Raw genomic sequence first — 22,297 nt, forward strand, 5'->3', positions numbered from 1 at the left:
TGTGGAAGTGCTTTTTCTCAGACAGAAGTGGCAGATCAGCATGCAAGAACGGAGGCAGGGACAGGCAAGCTAAATAGAGGCGCAAATGCAGCTTCTGCATTTGGTTTTGAGTGGGCTGGGCTGCATGGATTCATTTTTGCAGTCTCTGTTGTTTGTGTAACCTCTTAATAGAAAAAAAAAAAAAAAACAGATTAGCCTTTTATCATGGTGAAACAAATTTAGTGTTTTCCAGTGCTTAAACTTTTGTGTGAGCCTGACTTTTCTTCAAGGTGTCTGGTACCTAATCTATAAAATGAATGGGTGGTGGTTTTGTCAGGAGTGGGTCCTCTGGTGGCTTGCACTGTAGGTATGAGGTCTGCATATACCATTCTTACATGTATCGCAGGGCTGAGATGCTGCAGTTCTCCGTGAGATAAAGTAGTCAAGCTGAAAATGAAACAAAGCTCTAACTGTATCCCTCCTTGTGTTTAGCAGAGATAAACTACAGTGGAGTCTCAGTGCTGCTCCGTTTGGCTTCTGGCAGCAGCTTTAATTGGTAAAATGCAGATTTTTTTTTTGATCAAGAGAGGATTATTCTTGTTATCAGTCTGGAGCATCTTATTTCAAGATGAAAAGGCTTCGCTGAATTACAGATGCCAACATTTTTACAAAGCACTTTGGCGATTGACATCTCAAAGAGAAAGTATGATTTATTAGCCTATAATGGCTAACACTGAGCACTGGGCTAGGTCCCACTGATTTGTGAAATTGCTTAATATGAATTGCCTTTTTGTGTAATTCAAGCCCCAGGTTTTTCAAATAAACTTAGAATATAAAGTGTATGAAACATTACATACCTGGAAAGGGAGAAGGGTAATGGGGCTGTGTAGCTAAAAAGAAAAGAAAGGCAAAGGAAGAAAGGGAGAAAGAAAAGGAGAAAGAAAAAAGAGAGAAAGAAAAGAAGGAAAGGGGGGAAAAAAGAAAGACCTACTTCTAAATCCATCTTGGTGGTGCTTTTTTACAGTAGTTTGGTTGATATGTTGGCAGCGTAAAGATTAATAACAAGCCTTGTCGCTATCAGTAGCTGCTTGTCGATTCTCTGTAACAGGGCTGTCTGTTCAGCATGGAAATTATTGATTAAATAAAAATTGCTATTAGATTGTGATGTGATCCATAATCACAAACAATGGTGGACATTCCTCTTTCAGATCCCAAGCCATGCATCAAGTTTTTCCTTGCAGTAATTTATATTGTGCTGACACTCGCACCCATTAGGCTTTTATCCTCTCCTACATGTGTCAAGAAAGCACTAAAAAAAAGAACAGCAGCAGCACAGCAGCAGGTAGGCACTCACTAAATTTTCAGAGAGAAGCACAACACAGCTAAGTCCGTCCTTTGCTTCTAGTTAGCACCTTAGCAGTGATTTCTGCCAGGTAAGGGCAACACCCCTTGAATTCAGGGATCTTTTCCAGAGTGTTTTCAGTGAGGGCAAGAGCTTGCTCCACAAGTATTTGTACCTAAAATGCTCATCGTCCTTTTTTTCTTCGGTTGTTCCCTTGGCACTGGTTTTATTTATGATCCTTGTTTAAGGTACACCTATGGGTAGGCCCTCCATGTCAGGACAACGTGGAAAGGGGATGCATCCAGGGAGATCCAGTATGGTTTTGGGGGGGTGGGGGGGGCTTAGCATTCTGGAGTGTGAAGGACAAGTGGCTTTCCTGTATTTATTTAGCTCTGATGCTTCCTGATCTGAGGAATCCAGGATTGGAGCGCTTCAGTTAAGACTGCATCATTTTAGGCTGAGTTAATTAAAAAGATAGTATCTCACTCTTTCCAGCACATGTGAGCACGGTACCAACTTTCTTCCTCCTGTGAGCGCCTTTGTCTAAAACTAAAGGAAACCTAGTCAAAATGTTTTCGAGAGTTTCGCCACTAATAGGAATTATGCCCACACAGCTTCTCTGTCCCTTTGTCTCAGAAGACCTTAAACAATATATATATGTCAAAAGTGATCAAGCCCACCTGGCCTGGCTGCTAGGGAGAGGCATCCCTGTAGCTCTGGACTGTGCATTGTAGATTGTTTTGCCAGTTACCAGCACTAGGCAGGATTACAAGAGTTTTGTACCTCTCTACAAGAGCTGAGAATATAGAAGCTTAATACACTATGAGTATGCAGTGATTTTTTTTTTTCTGGTTAGTGTAATTTTTCTTAAAGTTAGTAAAATAAAGGCTTTATCCTTTAAACTATTACAGTGCTAGTTATCATACAATGTATATTTCTGTATCTCACTGCTGTTAGGATAGTTTCTGCATATCTTTCTTGTGTCTAAACTATTTCTAATATTACCACAGATAACCAAGAAAACTCTACCTGCAGTATTTGACCGTTTGCCACATTACACTCAGCTTAAAGACTGTTTAACAGTGAGCTTAGCTTACTTCATTATACAGAGCAAATAAGTTTTCAGGCTTGGCTGCTGTCATTTAAATCAAGAGACCACTTCATTTTGCAAAGCCAGAGTGTGTACCTCACACACCTCCCTCCAGTGCAGCCACTTTCTCTGCGTGGATCAGAGCGAAGGAATTACCAGCCAGGAAATTAATTGCCAAAGGGATTCCAAAATTTATGGTTAGTAAAACAAGCCTGAATAAAGAAGTGTGGTTTATATCACATTCTGGAGGTGCCAGGCTCCAGCTCTGATAGTTTTTGGATGGGGGAGAATTACAGAGATACAGGACTGCCCTTTGGTTTACTCCTGCAGACTTCTGGGGTTGACTGCCAGCACAAGTCTGTCCCATTCAGGTGGTGCCACAACAGTATATGGGAGGAAAGATGAATCTTTGAGATAAACCAGACTATTTAGGATTGATCTTTAGTTACCAGAAGCACCTGTAAGTTCACTGCAAGTCAATTAAAGTTAGTGGGTGGAATGCAGGGCAGAAAAAAATTTGACCTTGGCTCTTTTCTAAGTTTGTTAGGTGATACCCCCGTGTTCTACTATGAGATTCTGCACAATTTTCATTCCAACAGCTCAAACATATGTCTGTGGTCTAGCTACAACACAAGACTGTCTATCAGACCATCTACAAGAGAATAAAATATGTTAGCCCATGGCAAGAGAGAGATGAAAGAAGGTATCTCTGCTGCCACTCTCTGGAGCATCAAGGGCAACTAACCTGTAACATGTGACAGAGACCTTTGCTAACCGCAGTTTTGCTAGGATGTGACAGGGACAACCAAGCTTAGCACAGATGTGAAAAGTAAATTCTAAATGGATGTCCCATGGAAAAAAGCCAAGGGAGGTCTCAGAGGAGCAATAAACTGTTGCACATGCTGAAGCTTGTTAGAAATGTTTCTTAGAGATGTTAGGAAGGAGGCGCCCCAAATACTTTCTCCAGTTCAGTTGTGATGTCGTGGCTTTAACACACTGCTGCTTCTGTCACCTACCGATGTTGGATTAATTCTACCAGGATCTCCTCTGTGATGAAACAAATGTTAAAACGTACATTGCTTAGTAAAGATTTTGGTAATGCTTATCACTGCCATCATTTTTCTTTGTAGTTTCTGTGAAAAGTGTTGTGCGCTTTTAAGTCATTACATTTCCAGCTTTCTTAGGATTTTTTGTGCATTTCATTGCAAAAAGTGGATCAGGCATTATCTCCTAATCTGAACTGTAGCTTTTGTAGATTATGTGTAAGGAGACACTAAGTGCATTTTTTGAAAAAAATCCTGCTATTCAACAGTCTCTTTCTGCAGACAAAGCATTGGTATTTTTATCATACAGGCAATTTGAGTATGTCCATGTGGTAAGCATAGGACTCTCTTTAAAAAAATTAAAAAGACTTACTGATTGATTTACACAGGAAGATCCTGCTGAGGAATATCTTTTCTTTCATTTTAAGTGGATCAGTGTTAGCTGGGCTGTAATCGTTAACAAAGTACTAAGAGTAGAAGTGCATGATTTTACAAAATCTGGTCCAAGGTTGACCTACGCAAAGTGCACATTGTGCAGCAACTCCTGTCAACGTGTTTAGTGTTAGTGGCCATATGCTTAATACACCCTGAAGAGCAGATCCCATTTAGTTGTGACATTTACCTTACTATTTTGCCCCATTAGGACTGTAGGATTTTCAGTGAAAGAAGGCAATGGTTTAACTTTGTTTGTAAGGGATCAAGTATTTTGCTAATCCTCCTGCCTAGATAGATGACCCATTGTACCAGTCTGGGAGTTTGGAAGACTTCAAAATCTTGTTAAAATGGTACTTTTTAGCTTTTCCTTATTCTATCTTGCTATAGCCTTTCATAGATTCATAAGTTGGCTCACGGGATTAAGCCGTTTGTCTCTGGTAATATAAAATGATATAAAGCTGCTGTAATATAGGGTTACATTTCAACTCAAAAGAGCCTGTTGGTACTAACCTGCTTGCAGTGTATTTCCAAACCCGTGCACTGAAAGGCAGTGTAAATTTTAACAGATTTTTGTCATTAAAGCCATACAATTTTTATAAAACAGCTCTGGCTTTATATATTCATTTGGTGCATGACAGTTGTTGGGATATTTTGCTAGGTACTTTTTTACTTCCATTTTTTTCTGCTCTAGGCATCTTTACTGTTGAACATTTATTTCTTGGCTCCACCAATCTGGCCTGTGCTGTGGAATGTAAAGATTAGAAATCTCTTCCCATTTTATTTTCTTGTGAACATGCCCTCTTTTAAAGGAAAATATTATTACTTTAAGCGTGGTTTGAACCCACAGCTCAATAACTAACTATAAGAGCTGCTACAGCCCCACTCCTGCAGAGAGCTCAGTGCGTTTGGACCCAATCGAATTTAACAGGCTCCAGGCTGCCATAAGAGCCTGTTCGAGCAGAGCAGCTCGCAGAACCAAGATCTGTGCATCTTGGCTAGGAGCAATGGCTGGAATTTATCAAAGCCAAACAATATGGGGGGAGAATAGTTAATTTCAGGTTTAATATATACAGCAGGTCTGATTTCCATTGAAGTCGGATGAGTTATGGTGGCAGGAAGGAGGCCTATAGATTTTTGTCTTCCGCAGCAATGTGGGAAAACATCCAAAGTATTTAGTTCTTCTGCCTCGTGTGTGCTGGTGTGCTGCTTACAAAATCAGGACGGTATTCTCCTTCTTCATACTATTTGCAAATAAGATGAAATGCCTTGTTGTAATGCCTCTTTATGATGACTTCTTTCTCAAGTGTGCTGGCAGGAGTCCTCTGTGGTCTTCTTTTGCCAGTGAGAAAGATCCAGAAATAGAATATATGCTTTTAAGTGTGTTACACTTAACATCTGTAAGCAGTGCTAAGTGCTGGGCCATTTTGTGGGTTTTTTTAAGGTAAGGCCTGTTTTTCATGTACGTTTTTGTTGAAGATTGTACACAGCTGTATGTGAGTTCAGATTTGTAAAGACAGAAGTCAGCCATTGCTCACATTGGGTACTGAGTGTGAGGGAGTTTTAATGTGGTTTAACTTGGTTTTCCTGGAAATTCTGTAGCAGTTGCATGTAAAATGAATTTTTATCCCTAAATGCAAAAATCACGAAGCAGCAAATTTTGAAGGTGAGCCTCAAGTGGTTTTCTCTCCTTCCATATTCAGTCACTTCTAGAAGGTATCAGACAGTGCATTTTCTAGGCAATGTTCACTGGTAATCTCAGACCTAGAGAAGGACAGATGTTTGGTTTCAGACCAGTCTTTACCCTCTTCCCCATCCAACTGTAGGAAAAACTCTGCCCTTGTTTGTGCTTTGACTAGGTTGAGAGAGGAATGTGTAACAGATTTGAGAGGAATGTGGAGCTCTTTGCAATGAGGATCTCCTCTCCTGTGAGCTTATGGCAGGAACAGGCATTGCACCTCCTCGCAGTCATGCCGTAGAGCTGTTTCCTGAAGCCAGGAATCCTTCCTGCACCTCAAGCTGTAGCACTCCTGCCTGTAGCCAGCTCTCAGAAAGCCTGTGGGGAGAGCTTGTGTGCATGTGTGATGGAGAAAAAAGGAAGGAAAGCAGGCAGAGCAGGCTGAAGATCATCAGTGCAGGGCTACGGTATAGGATTTGGGAGAAGACCACCTTCAGCTGCTATTGCATCGTAAAGGCCAACATGACGGTTTCATCACTTAGTCAGCAGTGGGTCTTAAACCCTTCAGCAAGCAGCCTTTGTTCAGTCTTTTCTTCCAACCCTGTCCATTTGAGCCAAGTTTGAATTCTTCATCACTGGTGCACATATTGCCTGGCTTCTTTCTCCCTCTGCTTTTCTCCTTGCTAGTCTGTCTTGAGTCTCTTGGTTTATGCTGCAGGCACCAAATTACCCTAAATTTTTCTCATGTGACCTTAACACAGGAGACAGGTAAAATGTGGGTGTAATTTGGGGACCTGAATGTGAAGAGCATGAAAAACACGAAGTAAAAGTGAGCCAAACATGGATATGTAAGGTTATTTTTCTTGAAGTGATTTTGGTGCATTGCTGAAGTCTTGGTGAAGGTGAAAGTTGTAATGGGGTTCTACCTGTCAGGTTGCCTTTTCCAGAAGGGATTACCCTCCAGCAAAAGGCTTTCTTGCTGTTAGCGTAGCAGTTAACATGCTCAGTGCAGCTCTCAAAATGTGCATCCAAACACGCACAGTTTGCACCAAGAAAGGTGCTGGAGTGAGTGGAAGTTGGAGGAGAGTTTACCAGCATCCATGCAGCAGGGTGGAGCGCTAATACAAACTGCAGGACTTGTGCGCAGGAGTGTACTGTGGCGGGGGCGACCAGGATGGCAGCCAGAGCAGGGAAGTAATGCAGACGGCAGACAGGTAGGAGAAGGTGGTTGGAAGAAATGCCAGGAGTGGTCAGCTTGCAGTTGGCCCCTTGTACTCTTTCGGGAGCAGTGGGGAGGCACTTCTTCCCTGTGGGCTCCTCTATCCCAGTGCTCCAAGAACTTAGTCATCCTCATGGTAACCCTGTTCCATCTTTCACTGCTTCAGCAGTTCTCAGGCAAGCAGGGCATACCCTTGGAGGGCAGAGACATAACCAAAACATCCCCATCTGAGAGCAGTTGACTTGAGCATCTGGTTTGTGGTTTCCACTTCCAGTTCCTTCACTTCTCTGCTGCAGCTCCTTCACACAAATGCAATTAGCCCTGTCCTTGGGCAGGTCACAGATTCAGGTGGTTGAAGAGAGAGGTGGAGCTTTATTTTTTTTGTTAACATCACAAAATATGGAAGCTGTGATACCTTGCTTGAACTATGGCAAATGCAATGCAGAGCATCAGCCCTGGAGAAACTGGCAAAGCCCAGTTATCACAGCAGCATACATTGAAAAATTATTTCCATACACTCAGAAAAAAAAAAGAGTAAAGAAAGCTGGAATTCCTGTAACATACCAGCTTCACCTATTAACCTCCCAGCTAGTAATACAAGAATGCAACCTTCAGGAAAGAGATGGCACTTGATTTTAGACAGTTATGGAAGAGAACATCAGAGAAGAAACAAAGCTGAGAGTCATCAAAGCATCTTTCCTACCACTGTAAAAGTGGAACAATTAATGTCCACAACATTTATGTTGATGTTCTGGCAGAATCTCATTTATTAAACTTTCAGGTTTAGGGAATAAAGATGCAATTTCTGCCCGTTGCTTTATAGCTGCATGCTATTACACAGGAAATCAAGGGAGAGCTGTAAAACATTGCCCTTGATGGAGCTGCATTTTGCTGCTAACAGACTTAACTGTACTGTATACGTGAATATATGTATATTAAATGAAACAAGAGCAAGATGTGTTCTTACTGGGAAAGAAGCCCCGCAATATCCCATAAGTTCCATTCCCTCCACAGAATATCCCAAAGCCTACCAAAAAGCTGTCCAAAACCTGGAAACATAGATACAGGCCGAGGGAGTCGGTTCCCAGCCTGACGAGCAAGCTGTGTTTGCCCTGTTGGTATTATATCACATCCATACTGTATAACTACTATATCAGAGATTAAAAGGAGGTCATGCTGTATTATGAACCGCTGTCTTTATTTTTAGGATTAGATAACTTTTCTCTTTTTTTCCCCCCACTGATTCTTTTTATGTCCTAAGGGCAGATCCTTTCTCTTGGGTCAGGAATGTAATAAGGCAGGTTTTCCTCTCTCCAGGATATTGTGTCTGTCTCACTGTGTTTAAATTGCCACAGAAAGCTCTTCTGAGCAAAATACAGTATTTTCTTTGTACAAGAGCCAACGATTGACGTATCCTTGGGGACTTCTCTGTCTTCAGCATTTAAACATACAAGTTGGATATGTTTAACCTATTGATAGGCAACGAAGACAACTACAGAATTTATTGCAAGAGAACAAAAGGAGAAGCAGAAAGAAAACATCTTTTTTTTTTTAGCTTGGGGATTGAGAACTTTTATAGCTGTTGTTAGTGCAAAGAGATGAAAAAAAATAAACAGACCTATATTTTCAGCTGAAATGAAGAGGTGAGAAAGAAACAGTCCTGCTGGGTTATGTCCTTTGAATTAGCGTATTCCTGTTTATTAGTAATACAGTTTCACGTTTAGAAAACAAGACTTCTCCAAGCCCATACATAAAAAAATCATCTGATTCACCATGGCTTGGTTAAACAGCATTTGGGGCAAAAAGATGACTCCTGCTCAGGCTTATAGTAAACTCCACAAAATGAAAATGTTCATTAATTATTATTGGTTTGACTGGTCTTGGTCTTTGTGCATTCCTTGCTTCTGAACTTGTATGCCTCATGAGACAAGAACAGTCTCTTTCCATGTGTTGCACTGGCCCCAGATCTTTAACAGGTTTTGAAATATGACTGTAAACTCGGTCTTCTCCCAGTGGCAGCTGTGCTGGCCCAAGGCAGCTGTTGACCCCAACTGCAACATCTCTGAGGTTCCCCTCAGTCTGCCCTTCACATGAGACTGCTCCCTGGGACGCTGGAGTCAAAATAGCCAGATTAACCCAAGCCCTTCAGACTGAGGCAGGTGAATAAGCAGTTTATGAACTATTGAGGCAGTGATATTGGAAGTACGGCAACATCTTGCAAAGAAAAGGTGATGAGCTGTTACAGGGCAGAACCATGCAGTGTCTCAGCGTGGCCAGAACATGGTGTGATCCCCCCCACCCGCCACTTTCCTCCTTTCTTACTGTTTCCATCCTCTCTTCCAGCCATTGGTTTCCATGCTGCCCTTCTCCTGTGCCTGTCATCGCCGTCCATCTACTTCTGTGGGCTGTCTCAAGTTATAAATCATCATTATTTTTCAGTTGACTTGGGCTTCTAATTTTGATCCCTCCATTTCTTCATTGACTGCTATTGCCAATTCTCAAGGGACAGAGATGGGAATCCAGAACGGCACAGTAATAAATGAGCTTCAAGCATGAATTCAGCTGGAGTGCTGACTGAGGTCTAAATTTTTTCTTATAATTAAGTATTAACAGTCATGGACACAGAGTTCATATATTAAGTTTGTAAAATAGTGTAAGTTATATTTCCTGTTTTCCACATACTTCACTGCCTTTTGAAATAACCGTCTTTTTGACTGAAACTTTCTTTATTTAGTGATTTGATTTTTTTTAATGGGTAAAACCTTTTTAGTTTTATAACACTGGAGTTATAAACATTTGCAGTACGTATTTTTTTAATACTGTTGAAAAAAGTCACACTCTTCTCTCTCATATGTAACCCCAAAATACCTGCTTACTGAAATGTGGTATGCCACTAGTCCTCATTTAGGTTTACAATCATGACCAAATCTAGGGGGAGTGGGGGGCTTCATTTGTTAGTAGTGGAAAACTTTGAAAATTAAGTATTGAGATTGAATGACAAGATCAAACACTGCAAGGTGAGGAGTGCAGTGTGCAGACAGAGTATTTAGTGCATTCATTATACACAGAGGAAATTGCTGTGCAGTGCTTTTAAGATCCAGCTGACTTTAACAGTGGGTATTCCATTTCAGCAAAGGTGTCAAGACTGTCGAGGTGCTGACCTGCTTTGGGCCAGATCAGTGGATTGTATAAATTGTCATGTTGCTAATCAGCGTTAGCAGAGATCTGTCACAACAGCATTTCTTAAATCTTCCATAAAGTATGCAAGACAGCCACAGGAACTCTAATAGAATAACAATAAATGCATCCAAAGGAAAGGGAGCAGGAGTGGAGATAGTTATCTGAGCTTCTCCACGGGCATGTGCCTATGCAAAAGTGCAGAGTTCTTCATGTATAGCTATAGCTTCGACTTGGCTTTAGGAACTGCAACCAGCTTAAGCGTTTATGCCACCATAAAGGTTTAAAGCAGCTTAAGTGCTTCTTCCGTCTCAGGAACTAAAAATGGCTTAAGTACTTATATCACCCTAAGGACACCAGGTCAAAAGCGTACTCTTGACTTGCACAGCAGGGAGGAGACATTAGTCTCTTGTGGTTGTTTAGCCTGGTTGTGCCTGCAAATGATCTTTACTAGGGAAAGGACAGATGGGATCCTTACCTATTTTCCAGCAGGTAAGAGGAAATTAAAATGTATGCGTTGTTCTAACAGAGCGTCACAGAGGTTAGAGAGAGACACGACTGCAGTGATTGTAATGTGTCCAAAAAGTCTGCTGGGGATTTCACTCCATGGAGATGCAGGGGTTTTTTTTCCTCATCACAATGGGGTTTCTATTGTGGCAGGATATTTCCTGCCTCACCAGGACCTCCTTTATATCCTGACTTCTTTACAAAGCTTTTGTCTGTCCATCTTGCTGTGGATCGTGGAGTTAATCTTTATCGAGATGTTAATGAGATGGTAGGGAGGCCTGCCTGATGTCATCTCTTAGTTGCCTGACTACCTAAAATGGTAGCGAGGAGCAGTGGGGAGCAGTGATGAGCTGTGGATTGCATCCCTGGGGAGCAGGCAAGCATGGGTACTTGCTTAAGTGCTGCCCTGTCACTTTTCTGAATGCTGATACTCTTTTTACAATCACTCGGCTATCTCAGGAAGCTGTGTGGGTCAAGAACCTGGAAAGTGTGCACACCACTCATGAATAAGTGACTACTTTTACTGGGAATCAGAGACTGAAATACTTCTATGCATGTGGGCTTTAGCTTTCCTGGGCCTTAAGTCTCCACCTCTGCTGTGGCCGTAGTAGTAGATACTCTTTCCCAAGGTTTCTTGTTAGGAGGGGTACATTCACAAGCTATGAAGTACTAGGATGCTTTGGTAATCATCTCAAGTCCAAAGTGAAGAAGAGATCTGTACTTATACCTAAGTGAGGACAGGGATGTGTGAATTCTGTTACGCCAAGTCTGGCGAGCTCTGGTGTACTTCCCACTATTCTGGTCAAGAAGGCTGAAGTGATACTAGAGTAGGTGAAGAGGAGGGCTGAGAGGACCACTGAGGAGGGATGGACTAATGAACTCCTGGAAGTGGCAATGAGGAACCTGGGAACAAAATGACAGGCAGAACACAGACACTTCCACACCACAAGCCCCAAGGCAGGGTAAGAGCGGTAAAGAGGACTTGGTCATCCTAAAGAAGACCAGAAGGAACCAGTTTATTTAATTCAACAAATGAAGGCAGAGAGAGGAGTGCTGTGTGTCAGTTAGTTGGGGTGGGGGAGGGAAAGAAATAAACACTGTGCGGGGAAGCAGAGCTGTTTAAGCTAAAGGATAGTGTTGGCACAAGAACAAATGAATATAAATTGGCTGTGAATAAATCAAAGCTAGAAATTAGTTGCTAACCAGCAGAGGAGTGAGTTCCTAGAAGAGCCTTCCACTGGGAGCAGAGGGAGCAGATCACCAATGTACTTAGAAGACGAAGCTTGCTCCTGTCGTGACTAGGATTATGTGTAGCAGCGCTTGCCACAGCGAGGGATGGGCCTGATGACCAGGAACCCTCCTCCTGTTTCTAACTGCATGTGGGCTTAAGGACAAATCTACATCCCCGATGCAAAACACATAAATAAGCATGTTCCCTGCAGGACTTGCGGGTCAGGGACAGCTAATCCCCTTCCAAACCAGTCTCAGAGCTATCCAGTCTGTTACTGCCGGACACAATCTCTGCACGTTTCCTCTCTGCAGCCCATGGGCTCCGCGACTCCCTCGTGCAGCTGTGGGATGAGCTGTGTTTAGCAGCCGTTCCACTGCGATGCCTCTTCGCCATTCACACTTCATCTCCTGCACAGCAAATGCAGTGGCTCTGCTGGTTTGAGGGACTTTCTGTGGCAGTACAGTCCAGGGGGAGATTTATGCTAGAAAGTGGCTTAAATGCTGCTTCTGCTTGTTGTCAGTAGTGAGATTTAGTGAGAAGTTATTTAGCGCTTCCTTTTTAAATCTTTAAAATACAGGGAAATAATTGTGAGAAGATAAATGTCCGAAGTTGTCATTGTATAATTGAAATTAAACCAATTTTTGGCAATGGTGATATGCCTTCCGTTGTGCCACTAACTTAGCACATTATACCAATACAGCATGGTCTTTTCCCAGTTTTCTCCTAGCATACGCTAGGGTAGCGTGTCTGGGTTAGAAGGCAGAATCAGGAGATTTTCCAAATATTTTCTGCTTTATCCACCAAATAACACTTTGCTTTCAGATGCAATCTCAGTTGCAGGTGACAATCATTCTTTTTGTGTTGTTCCTAACTCATTCCACCAGTATGAAGAGGCCTTCCTCCTGCTGTTTGACTACTGTGAGAGCACATTTGGCTTTTGTTTATGTATTGAATAGTTAATGGGTAGCAAGCAGTCAGCTAGGATATGCTTTCTTCTAAAAAACACATGGAGGAGGGAAATGGAACACTAAGATTATTGCAGATCGTACTTCCAGTGTTACCTCACATCATCTGCTGCAATACGGAGTAGCATGTATGGTGTGCGTTGATTATATGAGAACACATATGATTTAAGGTGTTCCCTTTTCAAATAGCATCTCTTACCATGTAAGCATTTATGCTTCCAGGACACTGCAGGTTGTGCTGTCTGTTTTTTGAGCTTCCCCAGTAAAGATGACAGGCCAACTTCAGCCTTGATTTCAATGAATTTGGTGGCTTTCTTGCTCTGGAACTGAAATTCATCTCAGAGCTTCCTCCTTCAAAGCCAGGGCATTCTGAGACCAAAAATCAGTATTTAGGTCAGCTCCCTCTGTTCATTTTAGGGTATTTTTGAGCCAAATGATAATAGCAACATTTTTTAAAGAAAAGAAAATGAGCCAGGACAGACTGAGGTTTGGTAATGAGCATTGAAGTGGCATGAAAGTGACTGGTATTCTGCAAATGACTCCTGTTTAGCAGCTTTTTGGAGCTGTGTGCAGTGGGAGATAGCTAGTAGAATTCCAGCTTTTAATGGGGGCTTTTTTTTTCAGGTCAAAAATTCTTAATAATACAGAGCTGGTGCTTCAGAGCCTTATGTTAGCAAACCTGACACTAGGGAGTAATATCATTGGCTTTCATGTGCCTATTTACTGTAATAAGGATTACCAACGTAAGTAAAACTTGCAGGTTTGGGTCTACAAAATTAAAAGAGAAGCCTTTTCACACCCTGAAACTGCATCAAAATTCAATTTCACCAGAAAAAAAAAAATCCTTCTGATCTAGTCCCTGGAATGTGACATTTCATGGGTGTAATAAGGTTACAAACAGATTATAAATTGAAACCCTATAAATCCTTATTGTACTGTACCAAAGCTTCTGCTTTGCATAATACTCTTATTCCTGACTGTTCTTTGTTTTACAAGCTCAAAACTATTCATTCCCTCTCATAATAGAGACCAGGGAGCCAAAAACACCGTGCAAAATCCAAAGGTAATTATCTGAGTCAAAGAACTTGAATGCCAGAGTTCACAAACTTCTGAACTTTTCTAATTGACGTTGTTTGCACAGTGAGACCTCCCTCTTCCTTTAAACATGTTGTAAATATTGTACATTGTTTCTGCCAAATTATAATGATAAAAAAATCCCGATGTAGATTTAGGTCCTGTTTTATATGTGTATAGTTTTGCCTACATGTCCATAGCAGATGACTGATCAGTTTTCAAATCACAGCTTGAGCAAGTGAGCCTACATGGTCAGGATTACAAATGCTGTGAATCTCCTTACCTGAGCGCACTGCTGGTTTCTGCTCTTGGCCTCTTACTTGTGCTGATTTAATGTCTAGCAAGTGTCTTCTTCCAGAGCAGCCTTCTAGTATTTGGGCACATTTATAGGTCTGCTAAAATATCACCCCTCTGCAAAAAAGCAATTGAGCAGCTCACCTGGGAGCAAAAGAAATTACCCAGATTAGCAGATGATGTCATGGGCTCATTTCTTCTAGGCTTTACCTGCAAGTGAGGATACTCAGAGGGATTGAGTGAGAATGAGATGGCTTTGCAGGTGAGCTCTCAGAGGCCTCTTGGAGCATCAGAGCAATGAGGGAAAAAATGGCGCAAAGAGGGGTTTGATTGTAGGAAGAGCAGAGGGGATAGGAAAGGAGTGATAGGATAAGAGAGCAGGGCAGACAAGTATGGAGGGACACAGCTGTGCAGTGACCTGAGGGTGATCATAAGATACTTGACAGGTGAGCCAGTGGAGTGACGGAGAGAGAGGCGAATGATCAAGTCACCATCCTGGGCAAGCTTTGTCAGCTGCTGCAGTGAGCCTGGGCTGGGGAGGGGGTGAGGAAGGGATTTTTACGCCCATGAGAAAGGCCAGTTTTAGAGGATGCTCACGCTGATAAAGGCTAGAGGTCTGGAGGGCAAGGAGGAAGCTCGTTTGCAGGGACAAAGAGAAAAAGTGTCCTTTGAGAATTTCTCTAAGAGAGCATCCATGGGTGTCCACACAGTGGGAGGTAAAGGGAGGTGCTGTTGTGAACTGATTGAACCAGTCTTGAAGTTTTTGTATCAAAGGGAAAGCCTGTGTCACACACTCAATTTTCATTTCCCTCTTGGCCATGTAGGTTTAACCATGTTAACTCACAGTCTGTAATGTTTACAGAAAAATTTGGCCAAGAATTACTTCAATGCATTGAGTTTTGTCCCGTTACTTCTTTCTCATTCAGGAAAGAAGAGTGCACGTTAACCTCATTGGACTTTTCCAATGCCATTTCACAGCGCAGGGCATCTGTACGCTTTTTGGTACAGGCGTGTGTAGTTACAAATGGACTAGACATCTGCACTTGAAACATAAACTCCTGCAGATTACATGTTGTACGTTGTCCAGCACATCTGCTCTTTTCATGCACTCTGTGCCCCATCACAACTTTAAAGAAATGGCAATAAAGTTTCAGAAAGAGAAAAAGAGCAGTCATCTTTTATAGGCAATGCACATGTGTTTGCCACGGTGATGCCGCATAATGGTGAACATGAGTGATTTTATTTGGTTTTCTGATTTTTTTCAGGAGTTTAGAAAAGATTGGGATTATCTTCTTTGTGTTCCAGTATGAACTACTGAGTTTCTGTACGGCTGGCTTTTTCTGTGAGCTACTTACAGAGTAGATACATATTTCATCCCTGTCCTGTGTTCAAATATAAACTCTGGAAGGATTTTGTCTAGTACCTTAATGGAATAATCGCATTTGCTGAGAAATGCAGCCATCTAGTGGCACAGCTAGCAAGCTGTGGTAGAAGGTACAGCACCGGGGAAGTCTCTGAGGCAGCGTTTCTCCAAGAGAGTGCAGGAGGATGAGTCAGGTAGCTCCTGCTGAAATTCCAGCCTTCATAAACCTTTGAAAGGCCAGGTGCAGGGCGCTTTCATTGTTTTCTGAAGCTGTGCAAAAAATTCATACAGTTAAACCTTGAAAAAACAAAGCAATCTTGAGGCTGGCTCTGATTCATCTGCCCGTTTCTGGTCAGAAACACAGTCAGCGAGAATTAAGTCCATATTTAAATGCTCTGCTGAACTGGATGTTAGTGAAGGGAACAGAGCAAGCTACTTTTCTGGAAGAGTGAAAGGTACACAGCCCCAGCCTCTCTCTGGATGCACTCACGCAGATGAAGCCACAGCAAGACATGTGCATGTGTGTCAACAGGCCTGGGGCAGGTGTCACTCCCAGAGACTTTCAGGCAGAACTGTACTTGCCAATGGCAAAAGCTGGCTTGATGGATGCTTCGTGCTTGGAGTTTTTTGTTACTGCAGTGTGTAGGGTTTTGTTTTGCCTGCCACAACGCGTACGCTAACCCAATACCTTTACTGAAAGAAAATATGGGTAGTGGGGAGTGACTTAAAAGTTTTGGTGGAAACTACAGTTCTGTTGATTTTTCAGGTTGCAGGACATGTTTTTAAAGGCCTGATTTTGTAAACCTTATTTGTGTTGAGTGGCACTTAAGTAAGGCTTCCCTGATCCGAGAAAGCATTACTCAATGTGAATCATGCAAGTGGTGCCATGCATGAGATTGTCTGGGATGCATTTAACAGCCTGTATCCCTGAGGCCTGATCCAAAGCCCGTTGATGTCAGTAGAAACAAATTCATGGGCCTTAGTGGACTTCCAATGGGATCTGTAATTTGAACCCCATGATTGCTTTGGAGCGCAGACAATCTTCTTACTCTTTCAGTACCGCGGGATCCTGGTTCACACCTGAGCCTCTGGTGCTGTTCCAATGCAAAGTTACGGTAAGGCTGATGACGATGTTACATTTCTGTAAAGCTGTAATCTCTCTTCTACCCAAACAGCATATAAACAATGACCACATACACGGTGAAAAGAAAGAGTTTGTGTGCCGATGGCTGGACTGTTCCCGGGAGCAGAAACCATTCAAAGCCCAGTATATGCTGGTGGTCCACATGAGGAGACATACAGGGGAAAAGCCACACAAATGCACTGTGAGTAAAGGGGGCTGAGCTCCAGGCTTGGACAGGGTTGCTGGGGCTGTGCAGAGAACAGAGCAGTGCAGATGCTGCATTCCCTGATCTCTTGTCTGTCAGACATTTGTTGGAGAAGAGAATACCATGTCTGCTTCCTGATCGAGCTCACCCAGATGACAAGAGCTTTAGGAAGGGGGATTCACTGGATAATTTGGCCCACTTCATCAAGTTTAAAGTGCAAAGAAGCCCCAAAAGACATTATTAAACAGGGCTGAGTTTGCTTAATTATTTAAAAGCACTTCGTTTTACAGAGCTGGGTATTATTGCTGGCCACCAGCCTCCTAATGACTTTGCAATGGATTTCTGTCTTAGACGATGTACACAAATACTGTGCTCTCCTGTAAGAGAAGATTTAGATAATGCTGGAAGCATTTTAACTTGAACTGTGATGGGGTTTGCCTGGGTAAAATTAAAATCCAACAAATCAAAACAAAGTTACATTGGGCAAGGTTATGAAGGCTTGGAAAGTTTCTAAACTTTTATAGGTCAGCTTTTACTGTTTCCTGCAAGTCCAAAGATTAAAATTAATCCAGACTTACTTGTCTGCAGTTTGAAGGTTGTACAAAGGCCTATTCCAGACTAGAAAACTTGAAAACGCACTTGAGATCTCACACTGGAGAGAAACCATATGTGTGTGAACATGAAGGCTGCAACAAAGCTTTCTCCAACGCGTCCGACAGGGCCAAGCACCAAAACAGGACTCATTCCAATGAGGTAAGTAAGCACAGCTTCAAAAGAATAATAAAATTTGGCGCTGAACAGACTTACAATGTGGTCATAGCAATTTATTACAGAGGACAGGCACAAAAACCCTCAGCAACCTGAAAGGAATGTAAGTTCTAAATGGCTTTTACCAGCACAATCATTCCATGTCATACACACCTAGAGAGGCTGCGGGTCATTTTATTAAGTGTAAGAGAGGTTTGAAGGAGGGGTCTAATGGAAACACATGGTTTCCCTGAAAAGCTGGGATGGTTTTTCCCTGCCTCTTCTTGCCTTGTCCCTATTTTATTGCCCTATTTCAGGTTACACAGGGAGTGACATCGTCTCAGTCTCATATCTTGGAGCCCAGTCTCTCCTCCTTGACCTGTCCCTATACTCCTTCACCTCTAGCCTAAACCTGGAAGTACTGGAAGGGCAGGACATAACCAGCATGGTGACTGTGTGGTGTGGAAACCATAGCAGCTCTATCCATTTCCACAAGGCTTGTATCCTTCTCTAGCTGTCTGTCGCAGGCATTCACTAGGGCTGGCAGAATCTCCTGGGAGCATCCATCTTCTTCCAGTCCCCTGGTCCCTGCAGCATCTCTTGAGTCACAAGGGAAGCAGAGAGCGTTGCACGTCTCTGAGTTTGCCCTGTGCCTGCAGTGTGTGCTCTCAGCAGCCCAACTAACAACTGCACTGAAGCCCAGCAGCAATTTTGTGAATTGTCACCAAGGTAGAAGGAAGTTCACCAAGTCTCACCAATAGCTGACTGAGCTTTTTTTTCATTCAGTGTCTGAACCAATCTGTTTATTGCCTAGTTGATGAGTAAGATCCTCTCAAACTTAAAGACATGACCCATACTGCCTTTTTTAAGATCAGGATTTCATGTCTAACAGTAAGTCACCAAGAAAAATTTTCTGCTGCGCATCATTTCTGGTAGGTACAGCCGCAAGGGCAAATGAAAAATTTCCTTCACCATTATTTCACAAAGACACAGGCTAATATTCTTAGGCAGTGTATACTGATGGACTGCCATGAATCCTGTGGAGACCGCAGACCTGATTCAGCACTTCCTCGCAGTGCCATTTTGGTTGTAAGTAGGTAACCTACAGACAGATTTAAAAGCAGCTGATATATCTTGATGCAAGTGTGCCTTACACATGTAGAAGAGAGCTAGCTGACTCATACTTCCATGGCATCTTGAGAAAACCTGCCTCAGTAGCTCAGCATCAACTTTAAATTGCTCATGATTGACATTTTTGCTCATATTCAAGTCAATGGGAGTGTTTTCCTGCTGACATCAGTGGAAGCAGGCTCAGGCCTTAGACATTCATGAAAAAACTACATTTGTCAAAGGCTCCACAGTGCCATGTGTAAGCAGACAGAGAACCCTTTTGAGGAACTCTGCATGAGGGTCCTTTTTTTTTTTTTCTTGAGGGCTAGTATAAATAAGACTTTAAAATAGTAGTTTCTTGGTAACAATTCAGTAATAAAAGTGAGTGAATGATACTTTGTTTCCAGAGGCAATTGAAGAAGGGCTCAACTCTTCTTTCTAATCTTCTCATAATACAAGAACAAAGTCTTTGTTAAATTATAAGACAGTAAATTTACTTTATTCTACATTGCTTAGTGAACTAGAGAAATTCACAGACAAAGGAAGCAAGCTTTAAAAAAACCTGAGTGATTAGTTATGCTAGCAGCACTAATAGTAGTAGCGCCTATATTGCTGCATCGTGAAAATGCTTATGGTACTGTATCCTGTGCTTTGACATTATACTGGTGATCTGAAGGAGCCAGGAAAAAAATGCTTCCTCAGATAATTCTGCCTGAACAAATGTCCCAACGTGTTTTGAAGGGGGTTGTTTGCCTCTGAATGTCAAGGAGTAGGAACTGGGCATATTAGAAACAGGGTATCAAACTGCTGAGGGCAATGGACAGGATAGAAAATTAGGCCAGTCTTCATAAATTGCCATGGCTCTGTTGATTCTTCTGCTATGATAAATCAGAGCTGTGCCAGTTCATATCATGAGAGGCTCTGCCCTCTGTAAACTATGCAGCATTAATGGGTACCTTCACAACTAAGGGGAATTAATAGGTTTGACTAGGTGCAGTCACAACTTGATAGGACAAGGGGTGACGGCTTTAAACTGAAAGAAGGTACATTTAGATTAGATGTAAGGAAGAAATTCTTTACTGTGAGGGTGGTGAGGCACTGGAACAGGTTGCCCAGAGAAGTTGTGGATGCCCCATCCCTGTAAGTGTTCAAGGCCAGGTTGGGTGGGGCTTTGAGCAACCTGGTCTAGTGATAGATGTACCTCCACATGGCAGGGAGGTTGGAACTAGGTGATCTTTAAGGTCCCTTCCAACCCAAACCATTCTGTGATTCAGTCACTGTAAAGACCATAAATGAGATAACAGATTCACCGTGAAAGCGTGTAACTGTAACACCAGCTGTGCTCCAAGTTGCTCTTCAGGAGTCCCACTTGGAATTAAATCTAATTCAAGTGTTTTTCCTGTCTTGGCAGAAACCGTATGTTTGCAAGATACCAGGCTGCACAAAGCGCTACACAGACCCCAGTTCTCTCCGGAAACACGTGAAGACCGTGCATGGCCCAGAGGCACATGTCACCAAGAAGCAGCGGGGAGATATCCACCCAAGGCCTCCGCCACCGAGAGACCCAGGCAGCCACTCTCAGACCCGGTCACCAGGCCATCAGACTCAGGGTGCAATTGGTGAGCAGAAGGACCTCAGCAACACTACCTCAAAGCGTGAAGAATGCCTCCAAGTGAAAGCGGTCAAGTCAGAAAAACCAATGGTATGCAACACACTGTGCCGCTCCCTTTGTCCTTTTTCTTCTTGCAACCAGTTAATAATCCCTTTATGAAATGCTCAAGCCCATAAACTCTAGCTCACAAGGTTAGGTTTTGTGAGGTTTTCTTTTTCGTTTACATTGTAAAATGTTTTCAAAGCCTAAGAAATAGCAAATAAAAAGATTACATCTAGTCTGTACAATATGCAGTAAGTGCAGTGTTGGCAACTCTCACAATAATTGTTTCTCTTAAAGCTCCATCTCTTGGAATCAGCATATTATGAGAAAATCACAGTTTTCATTTTTAAAAAGGCATTTTTTTCCACTCTCCTGTTTACAGAAGTTAAGAGAACGTGAATCCTGCAGGCTCAAAACCAGAATGCGAAAAAAACCAAGTCCAAAAGACTAAAATTATGGTATTGATGATGATAATTTTTGGAGAACCTGGGGAAACAATCAGATTTTAGGGGCTTGAGGTTGTCGGGTCATGGATCAAACTGAAGCAGGATAAATTGACTTTCTAAAACAGCAGGAGGAGATCTTTTGATAACATTTGATCTCTATCGTGATGTGACCTCTTATGTTAATCTGATACTTAATTTAACTTGACCAAGTTAACCTAATTCCAATTTAACTAAATTGAGCTGAACTAAGAGTCTCTGCAGGTCTTTTCACTGGTTTGCCTTAATGTATTTCATTAAACCAGTATAGCCTTGAACATTGAAAGGACCTTATTCCATTTTTTGACATGCTATCTTAAATAAAGAAGTTCTTCTTTCATTTGCCTGTATTTCGTGTGCCATCCATCCTCTCCACAAGGCTTAAAACTAGCGAAGGCAGTCACTCCATCCTCTTCCAAATCTGGGTCTACAATTCAACTGGACCCAACCCTTGGGAACTACAAATATGAGCCCTCCAAATTCTGCTTGTACTGTTAATCATGCTCCCATTCAAAGTGATTACTCACTGAAATACGAGTTAACTGCTATATTGTGCCTAAGGCTTATACCCAAACTGTGGAGTATTAATCCTAAATTCAGAAACTTCCAAGGCCCCAGGGTTAACTCCCACTGAAGTCTAAAGGAGATCCTCTGCCATCTTTGGTGATAGCTACCATAGATTACGAAGGAAAAAAACCCATTCCTCTCTTGCTTAGCTAAGTAAATCTGTAGCATTATTGAGGCATGTTGAGTGTAGATGGTTTTAACATAAATAAAATTTGCAGGAGAGGGGTATTAATGCTGATTGCTTACATAGTATTAAGTATTTCTCACTGAAAAATATCTTCTAAAAACAATTCTGTATTTCCTGCTTTTCATTGCTTGTATGAATTAAGATATATTTTCTATTTTTTAACTAATCCAATGTCTTTTCTGTCTAATGCTCTTAAATGTCTTGTTCTAACTTCCTAAGGACAGTGGGTAATAAGGTGAGGGCATTTTAACTTCTCTGCTGTTTTTCTTATTGCAACATTATTTATGTCTTTATTTTAGCCTTCTGCCTGTTGTCCAATCATTCCTTTATTTAGTAATGTGCAATCCATCAAACTCATTCCCAAATGTAATGTGCTGTGAGCATTTTGCAACACTTGACATGTGAAAATCTTATATTGGTGAAATGTCTTCAGAAATGTCTTCACACCTTCCCCTCTAGATGAGACATCCATTTTTTTCTGTATTGCACATCTAGAAATGTATGTTCCCCATAACACAGTTCTTATTTCTGTAACCTGCCTCACTGTGATTTTGACACGTGGCTACAAGAACAGGCTTCTGACCATTATTACTCTTCTTCATATGGCATGGAGCTATTGTCCAGAAGCACAAACTCTCTTCTGTATAATCACTGTTATTTCTATTCTTGTCACCAAATGTGCCGTGGCCAGGATTTGCAAATGAACTTGCTCAGTGTAGCCTCATAAATTCTAAATATCATCATTCAAGTTAGAAATAATAAAGTAGTTATTGCATCTTAATAGACTCCTCAGGGACATATGAAGCTACAGTAGTGCCGTGAATCTGT

General features: G+C 42.0%; 1 protein-coding gene across 3 annotated transcripts in view; it reads left to right on the plus strand.

The window, feature by feature from the left end:
* The window catches only part of GLI3 (GLI family zinc finger 3), a 215,009-nt gene that overhangs the window by 182,996 nt on the left and 9,716 nt on the right, over positions 1-22,297 (plus strand). For all 3 annotated transcript variants that reach the window (XM_069812338.1, XM_069812329.1, XM_069812318.1), the window contains exons 11-13: positions 16,570-16,719; positions 17,311-17,475; positions 19,991-20,281. In XM_069812338.1, the coding sequence (XP_069668439.1) occupies positions 16,570-16,719; positions 17,311-17,475; positions 19,991-20,281 (606 nt within the window). The remainder of the gene's footprint in view (positions 1-16,569; positions 16,720-17,310; positions 17,476-19,990; positions 20,282-22,297) is intronic.

This window comes from Haliaeetus albicilla, chromosome 2 (genome assembly GCF_947461875.1).
Source record: "Haliaeetus albicilla chromosome 2, bHalAlb1.1, whole genome shotgun sequence".
Classification (NCBI taxonomy): Eukaryota; Metazoa; Chordata; class Aves; order Accipitriformes; family Accipitridae; genus Haliaeetus; species Haliaeetus albicilla.